This window comes from Hippocampus guttulatus, chromosome 1 (genome assembly GCF_054856545.1).
Source record: "Hippocampus guttulatus isolate MCC_2025c chromosome 1, RoL_Hgut_1.0, whole genome shotgun sequence".
Classification (NCBI taxonomy): Eukaryota; Metazoa; Chordata; class Actinopteri; order Syngnathiformes; family Syngnathidae; genus Hippocampus; species Hippocampus guttulatus.
Window position 1 is genome coordinate 29,578,898 of NC_141261.1, and position 17,212 is coordinate 29,596,109.

At 42.1% G+C, this 17,212-nt stretch overlaps 1 protein-coding gene across 7 annotated transcripts in view; it reads right to left on the bottom strand.

The window, feature by feature from the left end:
• Window positions 1-1,285: 1,285 nt before the first annotated feature.
• LOC147211290 (synaptotagmin-2-like) overlaps window positions 1,286-17,212 on the bottom strand; it is a 62,253-nt gene continuing 46,326 nt past the window's right edge. For 6 of the 7 annotated variants that reach the window (XM_086125155.1, XM_086125184.1, XM_086125147.1 and 3 more), the window contains 8 exons: window positions 13,908-14,121; window positions 13,424-13,584; window positions 8,758-8,895; window positions 8,230-8,397; window positions 7,639-7,806; window positions 6,902-7,019; window positions 6,183-6,316; window positions 1,286-6,033 (listed from right to left, as the gene is read on the bottom strand). In XM_086125155.1, the coding sequence (XP_085981281.1) occupies window positions 5,818-6,033; window positions 6,183-6,316; window positions 6,902-7,019; window positions 7,639-7,806; window positions 8,230-8,397; window positions 8,758-8,895; window positions 13,424-13,584; window positions 13,908-14,103 (1,299 nt within the window). In that variant the 5' untranslated portion in view covers window positions 14,104-14,121 and the 3' untranslated portion in view covers window positions 1,286-5,817. The remainder of the gene's footprint in view (window positions 6,034-6,182; window positions 6,317-6,901; window positions 7,020-7,638; window positions 7,807-8,229; window positions 8,398-8,757; window positions 8,896-13,423; window positions 13,585-13,907; window positions 14,122-17,212) is intronic. The other variant, XM_086125193.1, reaches the window with a different exon arrangement.

Sequence of the window (17,212 nt, forward strand, 5' to 3'; positions counted from 1 at the left end):
TGCTAAGGGACACTTTGGAAAACCACTTGCAGTTGTCATTATGTAAGCCAAAGGTGTTGCTACGCAGTTTGATTGTGAATACGCAGTTGCCCTCAACATTTCTTCTACCATTTTTAGCAACATTATCTTATACTGGGCTCAGATTCTGCTCGTTTTGCATTGCACAGTTACCACAACTGTTGTGTGCTGAAATTAAAACAGGCATACCGTCATCTGTTAGAAATTTAAGCCGTCATCGGATCATTGACGATTTTGTCAGCATCAATCAAAATCTTGCTACAAAGCCAACAACTGCAAATATTTTGGAAGCCTTACTCACAGTTCTTTTGGGGTCATCAAAAGCATGTTGACATAGAATATTTAAATGAAACCTTTATTAAGGCTACTGTAGTAAGGACATAAATATATCATCCACAGCAGAGACAAACTATAAACAGCCCATGAACTAATGCTAAGGTTAAACCATGAGTCATTTAAAAAAAAGTTTACATCAGCGTATTCTATCAAGCTCTCAGTATGCACACTTTGGTGTATCCACACTGCTCATTAAAATTGTAGTTAAACAAACCAGCTGTTTGTGTTATTGAATTTTAGCAGTCTACTACCAAAGCATACCAAAAATCTGAGCAAATCCGAGCATTTCCCCGTACCTCTTTTCAATGTCAGCAAAGGTCTGATTATTGATATCTCTTAGAATGATCTTGAACAATTAACCTGGTGTGGGGTGAGTTGCTCCACCGATGATCAGGGACGAAAATTTGCAAAACCTGTTCAACATTTCCAATCACAAAACCTTATGTGAGCGGTCAACACTGAGTTCGGCCAAGCAACAGATTCTCATTGTGACGTGACACGGCCAATTAGGAAGTAACCGGAAGCTGGCGTTGTTGCTGGATTACACCAATGGAGGAGGAACTGGTTGTGTAGAGTGTAAAACATGCCTTCGAAGTCATGAAAAGGAAAACAGCTTGCAATGCAATCTTATTCCCGGATAAGGTAACCGGCAAGCTTTTCTCCAGCTTCCTCTACTTCTTTCCTCTTCTGGCAGCCTCGATGCCCGCTACCATCATGCTGCCTTTCACAAGTCAGTCTCGGTACCGTCAGTGGAAGCGTGGTTATGTGTCGCGTTCTCTGTGGATCATCTCGAGTATAATGCAGTAAGTTATTAGCACACATACTGGTACCGCCCTTCCATTTTTGGGGTCTCATTTGAGAAATTGTAAAAGACTGGCATGCGTTGTTCTCTCTTAACACAACTGCACCACATATTGGACACAAAACATCATTGTACTTAAAAGTTCTTTATTTCCTATTTTATTTTTGTTTTTTACAGAACTGGTAACACATATGATAAACTTGTAATAAGTTATTTGGCTCCCTTGATAATGTTATAAGGATCCCCGACATTTGTCCACATAAGGGTCAAGAGGAGTTTGTGAGCAATGTTTGTGTCCAGTCAAGGGCTAAAGCATGCGATCCACAGTAGGCACAAGTACTGACATGAACACGCGCACCACGACACAAGACACGAAGGAACACAGCTAGAGGACACAACCTGACAGTCCTCCGATCCATTGCTTTCAAAGAGAATGACGAAGAGAAAGAAAAAGGAAAACATCTTGAATGAGAGATGCAAGCGTTCAAAAAGGGGTCAGGTACAGGAATTTGGCAGTATTCACGATGTCCATGTTGTAAACATGGAGGCCAGCATTCTTTACGCACAGTAAAAGCAGAATTTGGGGAAGAACTCCAGGCGCCCACTTCTTGAGAAGAATGATTGATGATTTACACAGGAACAGGACAAGGACACAAATATCAAGGTAACATTCAGGTAGACAAATGCACACATTCTACATCTGAGGAATACGTCAGTGATTGCACATTTTGCTCAATAATAGCACAAATGAAAAAAGCGAGCGATGACAGTTGAATGTGTGTGTTTGAAATTGATGAATGTTTTCCCTTTTTAAATCCCAGAATTAAAATATCTAAAACAGTTGCGCACGTAGCGTGTTACAACCAAAGATAGTGAGCAACATTTGAATACAGATGCACATTTAGGAATGAATGTTAAAGAACGATGCGAGTGTTGTTACTTCAGTTCCAAACAAATATGCAATCCTTTCTGTACCGCAACCGAGCCTCGTCGATTGTGACAATAGCAGAGACTGAAAATCTCATCAATGTGCTTGTTTCTCCAGTTACTTTTGCTTTGTCGTCTCACATGTTACGGTGTAAACAAGTCTGGCCCTGCGAAATCAGGCAACGAATGCAGTTGGTCGCAGCAAGGGACTGGCCGTCTTTCCAAAACACTGAAATATTTTCTACTCAGATCATCAGCGGAGCAGTAAAAGCTAATACTAGGCCAAGTTCAGCAAAATTCCTTTTGCTAGTGTTTGTAATTTTTACACAAAGCTAACCTCCTGCAAAGGGTGGTATTTCTGTCTACGATAGCAGCGTTAGCTAAAGCTGGGCGGAGGTAACCCTTCCTACTACCTGTACTGTATTATTAGCTTAGCCTTGCTCCAAACAATGGAGCCATGACTATGGTTCTGGTGAGAGTATTTTACAGCATGGCCTTTAAAGCTATGATCAGCAAATTGAACCTCTCTAGCTAGTAAATATGACAACACTTTATTATTATTATTATTATTATTGTTTTGTAAAAATTAAGCTCAATTAGCTAAGTGCATCCAGCTAGAAACAGCATTGCTAGCTGTTTAGTTTACATTTTTATAATCAAGCAAGCAAGCATTAAAATGTTTGCTGTAACAAGTTGTTCTTGGTTTTGTAAAAATGGGTTTGAAACCATTTTGTTAGTCATTTTCATCAAAACTATGCTAAGCTAAAAAGCAGGCAACCCCAGTTGAGTTGAGACATTACACTTAATGCCCTCAGTACATCATTTTGGAAGGGTTATGAAGAATGGTGTGACATGACGGTGATAAATAATACACTCAGCCTACCATTGTTAAAAGATAGGCTACTGTCAATGAATAAATAAAACATACATCTGCCCTAAAAAAAGTGTTGTGGATGCACACATTTGTCTTAGATATTGTCCTCTTAATGAACAAAGAGCTCCAAACCGAATGTCAGGACCAACTCTATGCAGCTGAGCTCTAAAGAGTTAGTGCTTGAGTTTTATGGCTTTAGTTTTATCATTCAACTTCTCTACATATATTGTATAATAAACACAGTTGAAGACACATAGCCGAGAAGGTCATTTGAATACAAAGAATAAATGAAAAGCAAGGAAAGGGGGCGGGGGCAGGGAACTCCAAGTCGTTTGTGTTCAGTGGAATAGGCTTGTTCATTATTTTGGCCCCGCTGGAAGAAATAATCCAGACATTACTGTACTTTATTCTGGATCACCATTGGCACAAAGATTATAATACAGCTATTATTTTTGCTCTTTATTGTAATAGTCAGGATATTTTTGGAAACTGTAGGCTTGGAGACTTGGATACCCTTGTTCCATACATTAAAAAACAAAAACAAACAAACAAAAAACCTAAACTAATGCAAAACAAGATTCAAAGTAAAGCCAAAGTAGCTTTCATATAAACCCTGAACCAAGATGTATGGTAAGCATGTTTAAAAAAAAAAAAAGAGCAAATTATAGTACTCGGACCACAAGGAGTTAGATAGCAAGCATGCGGCTATATTTTCATCCTACATGAACTCACGCACAGTACTGGACGACACACTTGCTTAAGAATTTCAGGTGTGGAAAGGATCCTAGTAATTAGTAGTATTACGCTAACATCTGGATAGCATTCTCTCCGATGACCATCATGGAAAATAAATATTCATTTGTTCCATTTAGAAAATATACAGTGCATCTTTTTTTTTAAACCACTTTTGATGTGTTAATAAAATGACAAATGACACCCATTTAAGTACACGAGATATTGTTGCTCCGTCTCTAAAACATGCTCTTATGTACAGTATTTTGTATAAACATGCAGTTTCAACATGGATGAACTATGTGTACAGTATAGGCAAAATTACACCAACGGGTTGCTCGATTGCTTCCATGTCGCCTTTTCTTTAGTGTTGTCAACACAAAAATGATGAAGAATTCTTAATAATTGGTGGCAATAAAGAAAAAATGATTATCGATTCCAAAATGCATTTGATCCATATTGACGAAGCACAGTCAACTGGTAGTTTTTGTTGTTAGTACTGGTGCAGTTATAGTTGTCCAATTGTGCTCATGAAATGAAGTCTTTGCAATTCAGAAACTTGAGCTATTTAAAATACAGTGAACCGAAGACAGAACCAGAAATTAATTTAACTAAAACATTTCATCCACTCGGAAAAAAAATAAATAAATCAGACCAAAGAACAGCGTACTACCGAACAGAAAGATTCGCATTTAGTGCAATAAAATTCAGCTGCTCGGTACACTGTACATGAAACACACACGAATCAGTGCCGTGCAACAAAGCCATTATCTTTGCAATCCGAGACAAGTTACACCCAAACAATTGAAAGACACACAAATCTGCGGCATAAAATACACACAATCACCTCCACCGATTATCCCGTGAATAATTCTTCCTCAAAGTAACCATTAAAGCTCTGGCAATGTTTAGATGAAACATTTGGAGTTAAAGTGCTTGAAGAATTAAGGTGTTTTAAATAAAATAATGGCATAAATCAAAACGAAGCAAACAACAACACTAAGCGGAAGGCGTCCCTGGTAGTTGAAAATTGCTTATTTTGATACTTGGAAGGCTTGTCTCCTTTATGACTGTAGGACGGTACAGCGGTGAAACCCTTATGTGGAGTCCATGACTTATGGCAGTAGCACTGAATGAGTGAGATACGGTGCCGTTGGGACGGGAGATGGTGGACGGCAGGCAGTGACAACCGACACCATGTAAATGTCATGTCGTTGGTGGGAGCAGTCAAGTCTTGGTCCTTGTTGCCACTCTGATAGTCCCTTGAAATGATATTTTGCAATCACAGTCAAAGACACATAAAACACACACATTTCCCCTCATCTTTGAAACCGAAGATCCATCTACCCATCCGCATGGAGAACCCGCCTTCCTGAAATGCGATCAAGTGGTTTCTCTCTCACCGTGCTTTGATCATAACAACCCGTGTAGAAAAAAAGGCGTGGAGTCTCCTCTCAGTATTCCTGAGATGATGGGTGAAAGGTGAACTAATCGAAAAGGCAGTGTGTCCGTGGGTAACTGGATATGTGCCTAACACTACTTGCTACCCAACTCTAGGAATGTACGTTAACCAAAAAGAATGGCCGAGTAAGCTAAGTGGCAGGTGTGGAGCGTGGTGCACAATACACCCAAGGAATGGACCTGCTTGTGTTATTCCTCTATCATATGGCAGTATAAAGCATTTTTATTATTAAGCACTATCATAAGCAGACTGTGTCGCTAAAGGGAAAGGTACGATATAGATGACGAATGGGTGTTTAATCCCCCTGCTTGCTAGATTCCCATTTAGCGCTCTAACTGTTCATCGTAGTTGACGCTGTACTTTCAGTAACAGAACCACAATCCCAATACAAAAATAGATCTAAAGAAAATCAACAGAGCATCTGTCCATCCTCTAACTTGTCGTCTTTTTTTTTTTCAATGGCATGATTTCATATAACATGATGTTTTTTTAAGCTCTATTTGGCATCATGTACTGTATCTATGGATCTTTTGAAAGATGGTAGAGAGGAGAGGCAGGGAAATGGGGGGGGGGGGGACCATAATATACATTGACACGTGGTATCATGTGGACCTGATCGGAAACATGTGGGTCATTCCAGGGCACCGTGGGGAGTGGGTTGGGAGTTTACTTCTTGGCAGCCAGGGCAGCCAGGGCGCCATCCACCTCCTCCTCTGGCTGCAGTGGATGCCACTGGGCAATGGGGCGTCGGGGGTTGGCCAACATGTCGGACCAGTGTTTCAGCCCGGCCCCAGTAGACTTGCTACCTACCCAGATCTTCCCGATGGCATCGTTTTTACCAATTTTGTCATAATCCAGCACTGTGATCACAGCTTGAATTTTCTGGCAATAAAAAAAATATATACGAGATAATATGTCTCAATCAAGTAAAAAAAAAAAAAAGAAAAAGAAAACACCTAAACGAGAAAACTCTTACAACTTTCCAATATACAGTATTTAGAGACTATTAAACAATAAGCTCCTGTTCTCACCTGCATTTGTTCGAGAGGAATCTCAAAACTGAACGACTCGTTGTAGTAAGGATTCAATGTATTTTTCTTAACTGTCGTCTTCTTCTTCTTCAGCCTCTTCCCATTCTGTAGCAGGTTAATCTTCACATAGGGATCTGAAAGACGGATAACACAATGAGCAGGACGCGAAGGTTTGCCTGCTTGGGCTGCAACGTAGTCATGTATCAACAGATGGAGCCACAGTTAACTTTGCGGGGAGTGCAAGGTGCTGCATGGTATGTAGGTACTGCTGAGTCTGCATGTGACGCACTCCTCTATAAAGTCATTGAAAGCCTGTTCACCTGTGGAATTCATTTTTTTTTAGTCAAGTTGAACAAAACGTCCCAACTTCATTGTAATTGGCTTTGAAGGCAAATAATTAAGTGGAGAGAGCCAAGAAGAAAAAAAACAAATAAGCCTCTCCCAGATATTTTTCACTTTAATGTTACATTATTGAATTTAAACATCATTCATTCATATTTTTTCTTCGAGCATTGAGGCATATTTGTGTCAAATGTAATCTCTGACACTTCAAAAGTGTTTTGGAGCAAATGGTCGCAGGACAGTTCCTAACTTGAATCTCCACTGTATTCTCAGGGTGTAGGGATAGTCACACCAGATACAGTATGTGCAGCTGTCAATAAAGGTGCCCGAGTTCTTATAGGATGTGGTGTGGCAGGGGCGACTCATGCTTGACAAACCTGAAAGACCCCCCACGTCCATTTTCTTCAAGTTCTTGGCCTCCAGAATGCAGATTGTGAGCTTACCAGCAGTGGGTACATAACGAAGAGAGATGCAAATGTCACCCAGCTTCTCTGGCTGTTTTAAGAATGAAAGGTGAGAGAATGTTAAAATACAGCGGTCATGATCTTGAGAAACAGCGGGGCGCATCATTAGCGCCAACAAAATCCTCTATACTACGCTTGAGAGACTGTGGGTATAAATCAACGCCCAATTTTGTCATACGCCTTTTAAAGCAGAACAGCCGGCTTGGCCACGAAGCAAGACAACGATTTTCTGAACTTTAGAGGGATGTCTGTAGGAGTTTTGCTTCCAATCAATTCAAAACATTTGTAAGGTTATTGAAAGGAAGTGCGGGCTCACATTGTCATTGTAGTTCATCCTGAATGTGTTTGATGGTACTGTATTCCACATCAAAGTCATCCAGACCGTTACGGTCCTTGCTTTGTGAAGTTTGGTTACACATAGGTGGAAGCATAAAATTCCAAAGAATCCCCAATGGAGTGATGAATTAAGAATGAATCGGTGCATCCAAAGAGTTTTCTCTAACATAGTGCCTGAATGTAGAGCAAACTGAAGTAATGTCGTGGGCTTCCTAAGTCCAGCAAAATTCCATCACAAGAAACCATGCAAACAGCCAGTAGCTTTGAAGAGGAATAAAGCTGCAGGATAGCACTTTGCTTCTCGACTCTCTTACCTCTTCTTGGTCCGCGCTGTCTAAATCTCGCCACTCCTCGATTGGCTTTGCCAAGTCAAGGGTGTTCATGGGTATTTTAATCTCGCCAATGACATCATGTTTTGAGAAGCGATCAAAGTCATAGACAGACATGACCAGAGTTTTTCCTCCCATCTCTTGGAATGGAATCTGGAAAACACAAACCAATCCGTAATTAGGGAATGATAGCAAAATCCAGATTATCTGCAAAGCAAAACGACATTAGCTGTGACTTGAGTCAGGATCTTACTAATGGTTGGCTTAACACACAGCTTCAGTAGACTTGGCCTGCCTTTGACAAGCTGTTTGAAGTGTTTGTGTGTTAAATTCACCGAGCTTTGTCAGCAGGCGCCAAAGGTGGACCTCTCCTTTAATTTAATTCTCGCCCACATTCTCCTTGTCGGCCACCTTCAAAATGTCTGCAACCTTTTATTGCCAGTGGATGAAAGTATTAGCGCTAAGCAGGTGCTAAATTCCCAGAGGACAGGGAAGCAATCCAAAGCCAGATCATGACTGGTCAACCAGACACGAACGTTTTCTTTGAAACAGTAATGAGAGAACGACAAGGCCTACCTTAAAGATAAAAGTCTCATTGAAGACTGGGTTGAGGGTTTTCTTGTGAACCTTTGTGTCAAACTTCTTTTTCTTGTCAGGTAGGACAAAGACTTTGACATAGGGGTCAGAGGTTCCACCGCTGTCCATGGAGAGGAGATCAGCAGCTTGCAAGATTCCCACAGTCAGCTAGAAGATGAAACACGAATGAGAAAGAGTCAGAAGAGACGACTCCCCGCATCTTAGTGTATCGGACCAAATGATCCTTCCATTGGCCTGCTATTTGATCAGGACAAGTGCTGCATAAATACTAAGAATGTTATGAACCAGTATTATTTTGTTTCGAAAAACATTGTACGACAGTACACAGAAAGTAAATATTGAAAACTGATTCTGAACTTTGAATTCTGCAAACTTGAACATGGCTTTACAAACCAATACCTTTCTTTTAGCTTTGACATTGAAAATTGGTGGAGGACTCATTTCAATCCACAAGATTCTTCCTTTGTTCCAGTCGCTATACGAGTGTGAAGGGACCTATGTCCTTGCCTTGTTCTCCTGGAAGTCATAATCAATGGAGTACTGCAGCTTCCCAAGCTTCTCCTTCTCCTTCACCTCCTCTTCTTTCTCATCTCCAGTCAGTCCAGGTTCAACATCGTCTTCCTCGTCGTCATCGTCCTGTTGTTTCTGCAAGACAGAGGGGCAGAAGGCAGTAGAGGAAATAGTGAGCGGATGCTCCAAAGTCTGAGGTTGTGCTGATCAACAACCCTCGGCCGTCAGCAGTCGGGTTAGTCACAGCACCTACCTGTCACTTACCCCTGCACACACAGGTGTTACTAGTGCAATCTGTTCATCGATGACCACGGTTGCAACCTGACTTGATTTCACTATTTCTTGGGTGACACCATTTGCTGTCAGTTAGTTTGTTTGTATTCGCTGTCTAAGATTTAAAAAATGAGGTGATGAAGTTGTCCTGACCTACAAAACAGTATTCACTGAGTTAATATAGGGGGCCTGGGGCGGGGGGGGGGGGGGGGGGGACAATTATATACGCACTGAGGTGGAAATCCACTCTAATTAAAAAAACAAACAAACAAAAAAAACGTGCAACAAAAGTAAGAGTTGTCAGTTGTTGCTATGTTGACAAACAATCTCCCTTACTGAAAATGACTGTGAGAACTTTCACATGAAAATGGTCTGACCAAGCAAACATAAAAATAACAAGTCTGTCAAATGTTACATGAAAAACAACACCGTGTTCCTGTTTCTTGACATTTCAAATAATGTGTAGTTTTTGTCCAAGCTGAGAGGCACTGAGGGACACAGCAATGAGGAAGAGCCCAACATTTGACCCAGTGATTTCTGACTTGAGTTCTGAGAGTGAAGGCCGTTTGACAAAATAGGGTGACCTTAAAGCAAGACATCATTCCTGCTGTCGGTTTAGCTTCGGACATCCTCGCTTATTCCCTTGTTTACGCTGCTATTGTCTATTACTCTCATTGTAACTAACTGTTCCGGGTATTGGGCCTTCATTTTGAACATGAGGGATGGCATAAGCAATGTGACTGTCTCCGAAGAGTTCAAGCATGAGTCGCGAGACAGAATTGATCAAAGGGGCAATAATGTTCACTCAGTCTGTGGGTTTGGGAAATAAAAACGACTTCCACCTGCTGGTTGGGAGCAGGTGGTTTCTGGGAAATGATATGCTCGTTTATCATGTGGCTCCGAGTTTGTCAAAGTCCAATAAAAAAGACTTTCAGTCACACTTCTTATTCTTGGAGCTAGAGAGGTTTGCTTTTTATTCGCCCTTTCGATTTGGATTCAAGTAGAGTATTGCTGGCTTTCCTATGGCTGTCATCTTGAGAAAACACAGATGTCTTCGTAAAAACCGGACGGTCCAGCTACTTTCTGGTCCGCTGAAAGAGGTGAGCTGGAACAGGGCGCATACACAGATAAAACACACAACCTCACTCCACTCATTTCTCTCCCAACACACGCAAACACTCGGCTGTCTTGCATGCGGTCTAGCGTGCATGCTTGATAACTCACGCCCTCTTGTAAACTCACACGATTGTACTTATTTGTGGCATTCCCTATTTTTGTAGTGGGCAATGCGTTTCATTCAAACATGCCAGGCCACAAAATGCAGGGTATGTTTCTTTCTCTCAATGAATCACCTTGTAGCTTGAGTATGGACAGTTTGAAAAGGGCACATTTTTGTCAGGGCCAAAAATGTCGGAACTCATGATACCGCCTTGAGAATTGTCAGGTTTCCGCGAAAACGCCTGGGGAGGGCTCTGGGGTAAGGACATGGTATGTCTGGATGCATGCTCTTTGCTCAACATGGGATGACTATCAAGAAGAGCTTTCATGTGGAGAAACTGTGCGGTGACTAGCATTATCCTTGGAATGGACTGAAACCAGGATTTTCAGAACGGGAGATGTGGGGAATCTCATCGGTCACCTTGTGTGTCAGCAGCATGGGTCATCCAGGAAAGTTACTCTCAAGTCAAGTTGTGGCCATTCAATGTTACCTACTGCAAGGCTGTAGGCTGGTCTTTGTCAAGAGGTACAAAACAAAACAAGTCTTATCCGTCGTCGAACTCGGAGCATGTTTGCACACGTGGGGCGCCAGTGAGTCAATTTCAGACCTCAAGAGCAATTAGTTTTGAATCACTGATAACCTTGTTGATTTGCGTGGCACTACAACGGCCCATGATGGTGGAAACAAGCCCAAAGTTCACCGGCGGGTTGCGTTTGTATGACATTATCCAGCTTAGCCCTTGCACATGCATGTTAGTGATCTCGAGTGAATTGCCGAGTGCACTCGTCATTCAAAAGGCTCAATCAGAGGGGGGGTTTCATATTCACTTCAAACCATCCGCATTAAAACGGGTCTCTGTGGCGTTTCACATTTGTGAAGAGAACCATCTCTGTATCAAGACATAGCAAATTGGTGTGGCATGTCAGTTCAGTGGATTTTGCGAAGCAGCTTAATTGCTCCCAAAGATTCCTCAAGCACCAGCAGCACCTAAGCTTGCAAAGAACTAAGAAAGCCATTGCACTCATTGACATCACCACTGCAATCCATCCCTTCAAGCCCAGCCCGACCCCGCAGCTCCCCCCCCCCCTCCGCACTGGTCTGCGCTTACTCAGAGCGGCCAGAGAGGGGCGCCGCGTGCTATCAGACCTACCGTAGGCAGAGAAGTCCACCACAGTCAAGATACACGGAGCACATATAAGACACAAAGCAGGAAGGAGGAGAGCAGAGACAAAGGAAGAGATTGAACTCACAGCAGACACCAAAGAAGGGTAATCATAGCAAATGCAGTCAGCTAAACTGTCAGGAGCGAGGAAAATGACAGAGAGGCCAACCTCCTCATTAGCACAATCATATCTTGTGCAGCAGATCCATTGTGCCTTAAAATAACTTGACTTTTAGATGTATTGTTACGCATCTGGATGAGTCGTCCAATCATCGTTAAAGCATGTAAAAAAAATTATGATTATCAGACCCGGAACAATTGTTCTAAACTACTATTTTTATAATCACTCTTGAAAGGTTATGAAAACAGTGTTGGGGCTGAGTTGAATAGATAGGACATGTCATTTTCCACTCAAACGTGTGTGTGTGTGTGTGTGTGTGTGTGTGTGTGTGTGTGCGCGTGTGTGTGTGTGTGTGTGTGTGTGTGTGTGTGCGTGTGCGTGTGTGTGTGTGAGAGAGAGAGAGAGAGAGAGAGAGAGAGAGAGCAACAATAACAGTTACAGTTTGCCAAATACATCTCATAACAGAAGAGAGGAAAAAAAATAATAAACCAGATAATAATGCTTGGTTAGAGTGTTATTTTCATCTGTGTAGAATAGACTGACCTGGTTACAAAGCCACTGAATAGAGTCTTTGCTCATCATCTGCAATCTACTGTTGTTCAAAAAGCAGTAATAAACGTGGCCAGTGGTCAAAAAGCCATTCGGTCGTTCCTTCTCTCAGTAGTTACTGCATCGTGTTTGTAAAGTGGTAAGAAACATGACCTCTTAGTTTCTCTTGAGTCAAAGCTATGGCTGCCTGCACTCAGGGATGGGAATCGAGAAAAACATTCAACAATACCACTGATGACTTCACCTTTCCTGATCGCCAACCGGTCACAAACCTTTTTTTCAAAACAAGAGCTAATTCACAGGTCTCGATTAATGGGATGGGCTACTGGTTCTGATACACACATCTGAAATTGCAAAGTTGCTCAAATGACCTGTGATTGTGTGCTTCGTCATAATTATTGATATTTCATTCATCTTTGTGAAATACACTGCTCATGTTAATTTCTCACAATAATTATCAACAATGATTACCAAGGTAGGAAACAGATTAATGACTAAATGCAACACTTTATTTCTGTAAATCTCTACAAGTGTTTACATTTTGAAACGATCCCTTTTACAACATTCCGAGGAAATCGAAATGTCCCATCACCCGCGAGCAATTTTCATAACAGGCCTGCGAGCTATTGGTGTGGTCCTTGGGGGCTACCTGGTGCCTGCGGGCATCATGTTGGTGAACAGTCTGTTCGACCTATTTGTCTGCACTTGCGGAGGAAAAAACAAGAGGGCTATTTTCAGAGATTTCAACTGAAAATAGACACAACTGAGTCATTTTAGCAATTTCAAATCTATCTTTTCATCTATCCATCTGTCTGGGTGTCGTGCTTTAAAAATTGACATTGCTACTCAACTACGTGGCATGCTTATCACGAGTTGATTGTATAAACGTTGGTTTATTTCACATGTAGAAGATGACTTTTGAAGATGCGTTTCTATCATTTGAAACTTACAGGCAGGTTTGGAATCTACCATCGGTAAACTACGCTTCAGAGAATAATAAGCTATCTTTGATTAGAAGAGTGGAGTCAATGAATAGAAAATGCAGGTTATCGATCAAATTGAATGAAATTGTTTTTGAAAAGCCCCGAAAAGAAGACCAATTCCTAATCGTTAGACTTCATCAACCAAGGTGGAAAAGGCTGACAAAATGACATGCTTTTGGAGGAGTAGCGACTCAGCGGCTGATTGGAAAAACGAAAGCAGTTGGCGTAAAAATGGATTTGTGTCCCTGTATGATTCTAATTCCCAAATAGAAAGCCATATTATTAACCATGTACTAGTCACAATCAAAGGCTTTAAAATGGGAAAGTACCCCAAACTCCCCCACAGTGTCACTTACCTCTCCGCCTTTGAGGTTCTTCATCCCCATGTCACCCTTCCCCTTCTTGCCCTTCTTGTTCTTCTTCTTCTTGCAACAACATTTTTTGACGATGCAGAAGCAGCACGTTAGAATAAGTAAAGCGGCGACCACAGCAATGGCAATGATGGCCCAGGATGGCACTGAGGATGGAAAACAATTCAACGTATAGGTGAAGCATTTCTAGCCCGAGAGGAAAGAAACAAATAGTTTGACATTTGACCGACCACTCGTTTAGCCTGGCCCATGTCATGCTCCGGGCCAAATATATTTAGTCGGAGGTGGCACGCCTATGATTAGATTGAGGGAAAATTCGATTTCTTTGCCATTAGGGGGGGCAGCCACTGATCAATACCGAATAAAGTCGTTATGAGGCAGCCAATGCCTGAAGCAAAAGCAGAAAATCCAATTCCAAAACGGCTGCTTCGTCATCACAAGTTGATTGGAAGTTGGTCTCAGTACTCACGTGGGATCTTATCGATTTCATTCAGAAACTTGTTTTTGATCTCGTCAAAGGCATCGTTCTTGCTGACTGGCTCGGTGGAGTTGTCTGCAGAGACGAGTGCGACAGGGGCAGGAGTCACAGTCAAGGCACTGGCCCCTGTTGGCTTGGCAGCGACCATGGGCGTTGTCTGGTGCTTGAACAAGTTCCACTTCGTCATTTAGGCTGCACACAGTCCCTGAAATGACATCAGGAAAACAATCATTTCCCCTGTTGTCTGTCATGCTTTGGTGGTGTTAAGCAAATGACAACTGAATCACCGCTCATGCGCAAACAATGGCGCTAAGCGCTAAGCTAATCAGTGAATTACCTTTGATTTTAAGGCAGGGTTGCCCAATACATCGATCGCAATCGACCGGGAGCCAGTGGACTGGTCCCAAGTCGACCGCAAGGGGTGGGAGGAGGAAATGGGGGGAAAAAAAGATTTGTGTGTTTTGGTTTCGTTCATGTTTGGGCCGTTCCGCTGTTGCTCATCATGGTGTGCGTGCGTGCATATGTGCGCGAGTGTATGGTTGGGCGCCTGCGCGCGTGCTTGCGTGTACTATATATGCTTGCACGTGTGCGATCTTTTCGATCGTGGAGGTTGGTCGCTTCAAAAGTCGATCTTCCGGCAAAAAAGTTTGCCCTATGTGGCAAGCTGACCCGAGTAGTAAGTAACCGCTGCAGCTCGCATGCAGACAGTGCCTCTTCGAATGGCAACAACGGAATGCAAAGCAGATTTGAAGAGGATTGTTCAAGAGAACGAATGCCAGAAGCAAAGGAAGGTGCTAAGCAACATGCATAGTAAGAGAAAAGCGTTCTTATATTTTTGTTTGTGGACTTGATTGAACTGAGAGTTTGTGTGTGTGAGACAGTGCACACAATATTCATTGTTGAAAATGACTGGCCTGTGGTCTTAGTACTGTAGGAGTCAATTTCTGTCATTATCATGTTGGTGTTTGACATTTACAATAAATGTGGCTGAGCAGGGGTAGGTGTGTGTGTGTGCGCGCGCGCATGCGCGGAAGGGATGCAGTGATGCTTATGTGTGCCCATGTGTATGATTTGCAGTAACACAGTAAAAAAACTGGCTCTTAGTCTCTGACTGATTGGCCACCCCTGATTTATATTCACCAATGCAGCTTAGTAGTAAATTACACTTTACGGCAGTCGAGAGAGAGAGAGAAAGCACAGGAACAAAACAATTATTCCTTACTGCATGTGTAATTTGACCGTTTGTGGAACCTGACTGCAAGACTCCATCAGAGGACAATTACTCACGTTTTCAGTTTTGTTCAAAGAGTCTTACCTACAGAAACCTACAGTGTCTAGGTTCGCGATACTATAGGCAGCTGTTTACGTCTTAATCACGTGTTATGTTTCAAAAGGGAATATCGGTCTCAATGTCATACGTATATACCAAGACAGAAGTGAGAGTGTGATTTAAGCCAGTGATTGGCTGGCAACCTGTTCAGGGTGTACCTTGCCTACTGCCCAAAAACAGCTGGGAGAGGCTCCAGCATGTCCGCAGCCCCTTGTGAGGATAAGCGGATCAGAAAATGGATGGACAGATGTACTGTACATAACTGGAGATTTCTTTCCTGCAATCCGTGTGTGTGTGTGTGTGTGTGTGTGTGCATGTGTGTGCGTCATTTTAATGATTCGTTATTGTAGCATCAGTGCTCGTCATTTAGGAGAAAACAGCTTTTGGATAGCTGTCCATTGTTGTGAGGTTTAACATCTTAGGAATTCATTTAACTGTATTGGAATATGTTAAAATATGTGAACACACTAAATGAACAACATTAAAAACATGAAGTTCACAGTTTTGTTTCAAAAAACAAAAAAAACTATTTCATCAGCGAGTAGTCAGTCCTTGGTTGGCCAGCCTGAGGAGTAATAAAAAGCCTTCCTGATGGAGCTTGCCTTAATTAATGCGTAAAAGGGTTGAGGTCGTTGCTGGAATATTAATGAACATAATGATAAATTGAGAAGTTTCACAAATGCACGATGACGCCATTCCTATTCCCTGAACCCTTTGGCCCCGATCCATTCCATCTATTTTTAAGAAACAGAAGCGTCATATTCTGTACAGTGATTGACGATGGCAGCCTGCGCTACGGTCTGACACTGCACTGGTTCCAACATATTTCACAAGGCAGTGAGGTCAGTGGGCGGTGATTTGAGTTCACTTGGCAACAATATTTAAGAGAAATAACCATCAATGCTCAGTTATACATCACTTTTGCTTTGTTTGCTTGTCACCTAACGTTCGCGCCAATTGTGCCTGACCATGAAATGTGTTAGGAGGAACAAAAGAAACGTCCCCACACGCGTCCACGCGCCAAACACATGCTCAATCAGAGCTCTTTTCGGTTCCAGAAATCACCGTGTGCCAAGCGCAGGGTGGAAGCGACAGACTGATGACTGATTGGGCAAGAGCAGAGAAGGATGACAGGAGTAACAAGAGTCAATTCTTGTTGATTTTATTAACGTCATGGTGGTATGGTCAAAAAAGCAGGATTTTTTCATTTCTGAAGTGCCAATGGTGGAATTCCAGCCGCCGTTTATCGCCGCATATGAATTATTCAGATTGAGTTTGACAATGAGTAGAATGAGCTCGCGCCACTCACGGTCAACTCAATACTGGATATGTTTTGTACATGTAAAACGCCTTGTGCTGCTGATATACTACCCAAAGGTGAACTGAAATAAATACATTGATTAAATTGTGTTTGTTCTGCATTCATGACAATGTATCTGGTCATTCCGAATCCAGGCAAAATGACTGCAGACCAATTGTATTCACGTTTACGGATATGTGCTCAATCATTCATCTCCACTGCTCGGAGAGCGACAGCAAGGACGGACAGAGAGGACACCGGCTTAGTTTTTATGACTGGCATAAGCGACGGCTTCTAACAGCCAGTCTGGCGCAAAATCAACAATTAATCTGCTTTTTCTTGAGGAGGAGCAGTCACATTCAATGAGCCAATTCCTGAGTTAAAAGCGGTTCTTTACGTCAAGTTTTAATGTTCGCATGTTAACGTTGCCCTGAACATGAAGTACAACCGAGGTTCGCCAAATAGTTTGCTCCACCACTGTTCCACCACTTCAATCATGAACCCAAAAATAATAAAATAAGAAGCATAACAATCAGTATACAGTATATTGATGACAAGTTGGTAGAAGAGAAAACAAGGTTTTTTAACAATCCATCCATTTAAATGTGACATTTTATGAAAACAGAAACTGGTAACCTAATGATGATGCTGGAGAAAATGTCAGAG